At 35.2% G+C, this 8612-nt stretch overlaps 1 protein-coding gene across 2 annotated transcripts in view; it reads left to right on the forward strand.

Annotated features, from left to right (window-relative positions):
* Window positions 1–7657, forward strand: part of LOC105559802 (saccharopine dehydrogenase-like oxidoreductase) — a 16309-nt gene extending 8652 nt beyond the window's left edge. The window contains exons 4-11 of one of the 2 annotated variants that reach the window (XR_001008775.1): window positions 1307–1479; window positions 1570–1745; window positions 1807–2126; window positions 2344–2490; window positions 3339–3429; window positions 3511–3773; window positions 4102–4318; window positions 4400–7657. Coding sequence is in view for 1 of the 2 variants with exons in the window: in XM_012008396.1 (XP_011863786.1) it covers window positions 1307–1479; window positions 1570–1745; window positions 1807–2126; window positions 2344–2490; window positions 3339–3429; window positions 3511–3773; window positions 4102–4207 (1276 nt within the window). In the remaining variant the exon portion in view is untranslated. Of the gene's footprint in view, window positions 1–1306; window positions 1480–1569; window positions 1746–1806; window positions 2127–2343; window positions 2491–3338; window positions 3430–3510; window positions 3774–4101 lie in introns of both variants that reach the window. The other variant, XM_012008396.1, reaches the window with a different exon arrangement.
* Window positions 7658–8612: the final 955 nt, after the last annotated feature.

An 8612-nucleotide genomic window follows, 5' to 3' on the forward strand; every position in this document is an offset into this window, starting at 1 on the left:
TTTTTGCGATTTGAATTTGGAAATTCTTGGAAATCCAATTCGTGGAATTTTAGATAGTGTCTCCTCTTTGTGGATTATGTTCTCCTGATACTTTGTCAGTTTTCGAGATTTGCGATTTTCGCGATTTGAAGTTTGAAATTCTCGGAAATCCAATCCTTGAAAGTTCAGATAGCTTAGCGAAACAGGGCCGCTTCTGAGACACGCCCCACTATCGAGAAGTAACCTGACCGTCGCTGGAGTGCGCGCGGCAAGATGACAAAAGTAGGCGTTTGTCTAAAAAATCCGGCCAGAAGTGCAAATAATTCCGAGCACTGATTTTAGAGTAAAGAAGTAATTATACATATTTTTTTGGCTCAAAAATATTCTGTCAAGTTTTAAGTAGCCTTGGTATTAATTTTTCGGAGATTGAGATACATTACACCATTTAACGTCACAGTCATGGCTCCTGGTGGATCAATTTCCACTGGTATCGAAGTTTTTGCACACGGTATCATCTCGTATTTGCTCAAGATCTGAAGCAGTGTTAACTTCGCTTGCAAAAGTCCGAAGCGATTGCCTGCAAAATATTTTATATTATATTTACAAAGAAGAAATAATATATTAGTAACTTAATATGTATGTATAGCGATTATATTAAAATTATCTTACCTATACACGCATATGGGCCTCCTCCGAATGGAAAATAGACACATGCCGGTCTGTTACGTTTGTTCTCCTCGGTAAATCGTTCCGGATCGAATTTATTGGGACTGGGGAAATATTCGGGATCATAGTGTACGCGAAGCATTGAGATGTAAACTGGTGTAACTTTCTCAATTACGAGATCATACTCCGGAGCTTTATAAATTTGAATAGTTATGCGATTTACGTATCCCAATGGCGGGTTACATTCTCAAAGTTTCTGAGATCACCATGTCGAGATACGGTAATGGTCGTGGCTGGTAAAATAATTAATTGTACTATGTACGTCGTTTCAACGTTGTTTCCATCAAACGACTGAAACTTGGCAGTTCTCTTCAATAAGATGTTAAAAGTATTCAGAATATTATAAACGTAATAATTTATTACAAAAAATTAAGTTGCAAAATTTATGACTATTTTCAAAAACTGACGGTTGGGACGCGGTATCGACCGCATTGACGTCGATTCGACGTTAGGGTTTTTACTGGGCTCTTGACAGTCCACTTTTTTCTTGTATAAGTTAGTTACAAGTACTACTATTGTATTATATTCAAATTAAAGAAATAAATTTTTTTTGAGAAAAAATTATCGCAATTCGTACACTATCACAATGATTGCATTGCAGAAAGATGGCTGATCGTTTAGACATAGTAATATTTGGTGCCACTGGATACACTGGAAAATATGTAGTGAAGCATGCGACACATATATGCAAGGAGCAGAATGTGAAATTTGGTATTGCTGGTCGCAGGAAGGAAGCTTTACAGGCGGTCGTTAAAGAATTTGCTTCAGATATTGGTACATTTAAGACTTGGAGTTAATTATTCCAAAAGACAGGGAGCCACTTGATTTATTATTAACTTTGATACAATGTATATATTTTTTCAGAGAATGTACCCATTATTCTGGCTGACATAAAAGATGAGGAATCTCTCAGAAAAATGACAAAGCAAGCAAGAGTACTCATTAATTGTTGTGGCCCATATGGACTTTATGGAGAACCAGTTGTTAAAGCGTGCATTGCTACTCGCACTCATCACATTGACGTAACTGCTGAAGATGAGGTAGTAAAAAATAATAATAAAACACTTTTGAGTAATAATTTATGATATTATGTATTTCTAGTTTCCGGCAAAAATAGAATTAGAATGCAACCAGGCAGCACAAGAAGCTGGCATTTACGTAGTAAGCGCTTGTGGTAGTATCTGTATTCCTAGCGATTTAGGAATCATTTTCACACAACAGAAATTTGATGGAGAAATCAATTCTGTCGAAGTATACATGAAGTTTTGGTCACACAGCACCGACAAGGAAAGCCCAGTTTTGAATCATACTTCTTGGGACACTATGATATACAATTTTGCAGCTCGAAGCAAATTACAGGAATTACATACTAAGTTGTGTCCTACCAAACTACCCAAATTTACGCCGCAATTAACATCAAAGTACCTCTCTTTACTTCATACACATAGTTTAGTTATACTTTGTCACTTTTTAAGTTGCAGATATAAATGACAGTTTTATACGCGTGTTTATACATATACCAAGTATTTAAAATTTATACGAAACAATAATATATTAATTACACGTTATAAAAGTAAGTAAATTCAATTAGATTGATGATGAGCAGTGTTAATAATCCCGCTGTTTCGTTTATTGTAGAAGTATGCCACACCGAAGCGATGTTTCGGAAGGATGGTCTCTACCGTATGTGGGTCCTGATCACAGTCTAGCTCTTCGTACACAGCGATTCTTATATGACAAGTACAAAGAGAGGCCTGCGCAAGTTCAAATTTACGTCACGTTCAAGTCAGTATGCAATAAGTACCGATAGAAACACCATGAATCTTTACAAATAATTTTTAATAAATTTTGCACAAACAATGAAATCCGAAGTTATGATATAAATCGATAGGAAATGAGAACGCCAATATAAGGTCCGAGCAAGATGTGAGCAAGACTGTCGGCCACAACATGAAGCCTTTTGCATTTCATGACCGAAAGAAACGACACGCGGGTCGGGCTACTAACTAGGGCTGGTAATTTCCTTCGAAGGCTTCGATATTCGAAGATTCGAAGCTTCGAAGTAATTCGAAGCTTCGAAGTTGACTTCGAAGTTTCAAAATCTTCGAAGCTTAGAATCTTCGAAATTTATTCGTGCGAGTGCGAGAATTTTTCCGACGAACACTAAAAATATTGTAAATAAAAAGTACTAATTTTTAAGATTTAATTACGCGATCTTAAACAAATATGTAATCTATATGTTATAGTATTTTAAAATTATAATTTAGAAGTAATTACCTATTTCTCAATATATAGTGTATAAATTAGTACTTTTTATTTACAATATTTTTAGTGTTCGTCGGAGAAATTCGTCACTCGCACGAATAAATTTTCGAAACTTCGAAGCTTCGAATTTAACTTCGAACTTCGAAGTTTCGAAGATTCGAAGCTTCGAAGATTTCGAAGTTAACTTCGAACTTCGAAGCTTCGAAGATTTCGAAACTTCGAAGTTGACTTCGAAGCTTCGAATTACTTCGAAATCTTCGAAGCTTCGAAGTTATGAAAAGTAACAGCTCTACTACTAACATCTCGCTCGGACCTTACATTGGCGTTCTCATCTTCTATTGATTAAAATTTTGTACGTTTATTATTAGGTCTTTCTTTGATGTTCTAATAACTTACATTGCCCTCATGATTATATTATGCATGTGTCGCACAGAGTACACTCGTAATTTACTTCTAAAAGTACGTATGCACGTATTTGCAACTATAAAACTGTCTGTAATCGCTAAGACAATATTAAACGTTGTGATACGACATTTGCAGTATCCGTCTCTATTTTCGTACGGTATGGCGAGCAATGAGAGAGTTGAACCGGGAATGCTGAAATCGGTTTGTTTTTCTATGATATTCAAAGCCTATGGATGGACTGAAAAGTTAGCTGAACCAACCGACGAACACACAGATCGACCTAATAAGAAAGTAATCACCAAGTTGAGCAGTGATTTTTCAGGATATGATTTTTCTGGCATCGTAACGATCTTATCGGCAATTACGATTCTTAATGAAGCTGACAAAATGCCTGACAAGTAAGTGATTCATGTATTATCTCATTTAACTTTCAAGTTTATCATTGTTATTTTGTGAAAACTTAAAACCTCCAGTTTTAAATGTAAATAATTGAAATGAAACAGTTATAATTATAGGTTGGACTTTTCGTCTTAATTGTTATTTATTTTTATCATTATAGACGCTTTTCATTCGAAAAGGACCGGAATTTTCGGTCGAAACCTTGTGTAATTCATTTAATAAAGTATCGCCAGTATACGTCGAATAATTGTTTCCATTACGTTTTTATTTCAATTAATCACTGGCGAAGAAAAGACTCTCAATATTTATATCATTATATTTTTACAGTGGAGGAGTGTTTACTCCTGGTGCTGCATTTGGTAAAACATCTATAATCCAGCAAATAAGCGATCATAATATTAAATTCGAGGTGATATCATCTACCGTAGAATGAGATAAATACGAAAATCCTATACATTCCTCATTAACAACCCACATAGCCAAATCTGTCAGAGCAGATTTCGTCAAATACCCACTACAAGTTTTGAAGGCAGAAAGACTGCAGGTTGCCTACGGGATCTGATATCATCATATGATGTCGGCAGAACATCAACAAAAATATATCAAAGCTTGATAACATTTTTAGGCAGCAGAAATTTATTGAGCAGACCCTGCCGAAACTTAGCGACAGATTGCAGCAGGAACCAAGTACAATAGAATCTACTGACATAACTTGTCGACAGGTTGGTAGCAAACTGTTGTTTGCTGGCGCTTTATATTGTTAACGATCCCGCTAGATGGACGCGCGGCATGACACTTTCTAGCAAGAAGAAAACCATACGCGATATAATAAATTATAATAACACATCCACATGAGATTCTTTGATCATCTTTTTGGTACTGAAGTGATGTATATTTCTTGCCATAAATTTTCTCAAATAATTGGATAAAATGTTACAACAGTTTCTCTGCATAATCTACATTGTTTTTATTTACTATTAGCGTTGAACTTATGAGTATTGATAGAGCTAAATGTAAAGCCAAAAAGTGTGTATATACGTATCTATTTAAACATGTTTTTAAAACAATTGGTCCAGTATAAAGTAAAAATTGCTTAAATTCCATAACTTCCCGGTATGCTATTTTATTCAAACTTCGAGGTCTCCTTCAAAATTCTTTGGGCATTGTACTTCCTAAATCAACAAGTGTTTGAATAATTTAATTTTTTGCTTGAGCATTAATGCGAACAGCTAGTGGTCCACTCATTCATTTTTTTACTACTTCCAAACAAATCAAGTGCATGTAGTTAAGAGCAACGTTCGACACTAATCCTAAATTAGTCACAGACAGCAAACTTGTAGGTTCTCCTTGATGATAGTCAGAGTCTCTTTGAGGTATAAACTCCTCATTAGTTCTGAGTGCACTTGATCTTTTTTTTCATAAGGAAAGCACATTTTGAAGTTAACGTAATCTCCATAAATCGTACATTTAGCACAGCTCGAGTAGCCATTATGCCCTGTAATATTTAAAATAAAAGATTTTGCGGGAGGCCATCACAAACGATGGCCTTAATAGTAACTTTAATATTACAGTTAAACGGATGAATAATATATTATAAGTAAAAACCTGTTTGTACTAATAGTATTAATTTTGACACAGATTGTAAGAGTTTATTGGCATTTTTTTTAGTTTTGTTGACCATAAAACAGCCCGACTATACATATATGCACTTGATTTAAAATATTGTCTAAAAGTAGAATACTGGCCAGAAACTACTGACCTTGGATATATGGCAAACCATCGATGTTAATTAATGAATTAATATCAGATACTTTCAAAGACATACTTTTGTAATGCAGCAGAAGTACTCTCAAAGTGTTCGATACACTAAAGTGGTAATAGGATCCTCTGGATAATGTAATTGTTTCAGCAGCGGTTTTAGAAGCGCATTTGGCAAAGTTTTAAATTGTGAATGTGGAACATGCCTCAGAATTTCCATAAGAGCATTAATTGCATTAAGCCTAATTTTAAATTCAAAAGACCATGATTACGAAGATTGCGCAACAATTCGTTGTTGCGCAATCTTCGTAAACTTGTCTATAATGCCATCTCTATCCTTAATATATTCAATATTCATATCATCTGCATGTACGATAATTATTGAATATATCCACGCGTCTTAATTACATTTTAAAGTCAAACAAGCGCCAATCCGTTGGAATCTGAAGACTATAAAATTATCGTGTGTCGTAAACTATGTTAAGTTACAGCCCAAGGAGAACAAAAAGTCAGGATGATGCCAATTTGCTGTCTATTTGCATACGGCTTTGCAAAAACTTCCAATTATACCTTTGCATAAAACACAGGAATAGAATAATGCATAGCGCTGATAATGACTCTCCGTACCCAGCCTTGACAGCTGTGAGTTTATTCTTGCCAGGTGGCAAGCATAATTTTAGACATGTTTTATTATGACATAATGATCACATCCATGACACATATCTGACTTACAAAACGCGATAGTTGATTGTTGTAAATGTCTGATTATCAGGGAATGCAAAAATAACAGTAAAATCTAATATCACAGTTTGTCCTCAAGAACATGTTACATTGTACTCACAACATGTGTCATCATGATATGATTACGAAAAATGGGACAAATGTCTATCAGTATTAGGAAATCATGACGTGATGAAATATGATTATTACGCGTTGTTATCTGGGGAGTTAAATATCAGTTATCTCAAGACTTGTTACATTCCTTGGGTGCATATGGAATTTAATCGTCGACCTCGATTTTTTAATAAAATCTCGAAATATAAAGCAATGGACTTGCGACGTATCCTATTGTACGACGATATACGAATCTTTAAGAACACTTTACCTCCAAACGCGTATAAGAATTATTTACTTCCCCATAGTGGAATATATGTATATACTGTCCAGTCCAACTCCAGTGCAATATAAATTCAATGTAAATAAAAGTCATTTTTAAGTTATCTGAAATTAAGATTTTTAATCATGACCAAAAGAATGACGTAAATTTGGTCAATATGACGTCAACTTGACAATATTTTGACTTTTCTGTTCTCCTTGGAAACGATCTGCCTAGATGGACACGCGGCATGACACTTTCGCGTAAGAAGAAAACCACACTCGGTATTATAAATTAACACCTCCGCATGAGATTATTTCATCTTCTTTCTGATAGTGGAGTGAGCTCTCTTGTCTACGAGTGTGTAGAAACCTTAATACTTAATATTAGTGTTACGCTCTTTTGTAATAAAAGGAACGAAAACGGAAGAAATAGAAACGGCGATTCTGCCCAGTTTCTACTGCCAATCCTGCCCTCAAATTGTGCCGCGCGGATCCCGCTTGATTTCTGTTACCAATCTTTCGTCAAACGCTACGCAGATCCTGCTCGGTTTCTGTTACCAATCTGTTAACAACGTATGTTTTATAAACCCTGTGACCGAAACAAGAACCAAATGCGGATACAGATGGCTACGGTTTTGGTATGGGTTTCTGATTGAATTGGCTGCCAATCTGATGTCAATCTGCTAACATTTTGTTGACTGGGAAGGTTCTTTTAAAACATTTTATTATTACACTTTATTATTTGACTTTGATATTAAAATTTGTATAATGTTTAAGTAAGGTTTATGCTGTGCTTTTATATCTCAAGAGGAAGTTATTTATAAGATATAAGTTATATCTACACCTATATCTATTATGTTTATAAAATACGGTTTATACTATGGTTCATACTAAGGTTGAATGCAATTATGTAGAAAAAGAAAGCATCACTGTCGTGTATTAATATTAAGTTACTTGAAATTCACATTTAATTGTCGGTTTTATCTGTTAATACAAATAAGGATAAATAAATCTTATAGTAGAGTGACGTATAGTTTTTTTTTAATATTCTGAGCCAATAATTGTAAAGCTATTCAAGCGGCAACAGGAATTTGCTTGCATAACGACTTGCGCAATAATGTTTTAAACGTATCGAAGAACGCCTGTCTGTATTACCGACAGAATTACCATTTTCGTAATATACATGAGCACACGGACACACTACTACGATACATCACACCCATACATAAACACGAAAGTTTAATACTAACTATACTCTTATTTTAAACGTCTAATCCCAATTTAGAGGGTTTCACAGTAATTCTACATGTCATCGAATCCAGGGAAACTCAGTTTCATGTGAGTACAAGTTGTAGAACTTTTATACGAAGCACAAGTATAACGGAGTTGACAGTTCGTCTAAATGAGGTTATATGTGATCGATATATGAATTTTGTAATTTTTACTCATTTTTTGGTATAAAATTGGAGTTTCCCGGGATCATCAATGCATATACTGTAATTGTACGCAAGCATTTTTGATTCCATGAATTCAATACGACGTACGAAAGGTTCGTATTACGAAAATGGTAATTCTGTCGGTAATACAGACAGGCTACGGGATCCTCTTAAAGGAATACTGCATCGCTCGAGATAATTAAGTGCTGCTCACACGCCTCTCTCCAGATTTCCTCTGGCGGTTTATGTAAATGTCAGTAGACATTTAATGATGAAGCGATTTCTAACAAGGTTTTAACACTTATCGTTTTTCCTCGATACTCGACAGCTATAAGCGACTGTCTACAGTGTACGTCTACGTATATCTGTGCAAATCGTCTCGTGAGAGGACACACTGTTGCGCGAGGAAAATTCGATCTTTGGCTACTAACCCAGATAGCACAGGATGTCCTGTGGACGTCCAGTTTAAGTCCAATTTACGTCCGAACGTCCGTGGACATGAAATGGACATTTAACGGACGTCTGTTGTCATGCCTTGAACGGATC

This window comes from Vollenhovia emeryi, unplaced genomic scaffold, assembly GCF_000949405.1.
Source record: "Vollenhovia emeryi isolate VEMERY1.0 unplaced genomic scaffold, V.emery_V1.0 DF939254.1, whole genome shotgun sequence".
NCBI classification, from domain to species: Eukaryota; Metazoa; Arthropoda; class Insecta; order Hymenoptera; family Formicidae; genus Vollenhovia; species Vollenhovia emeryi.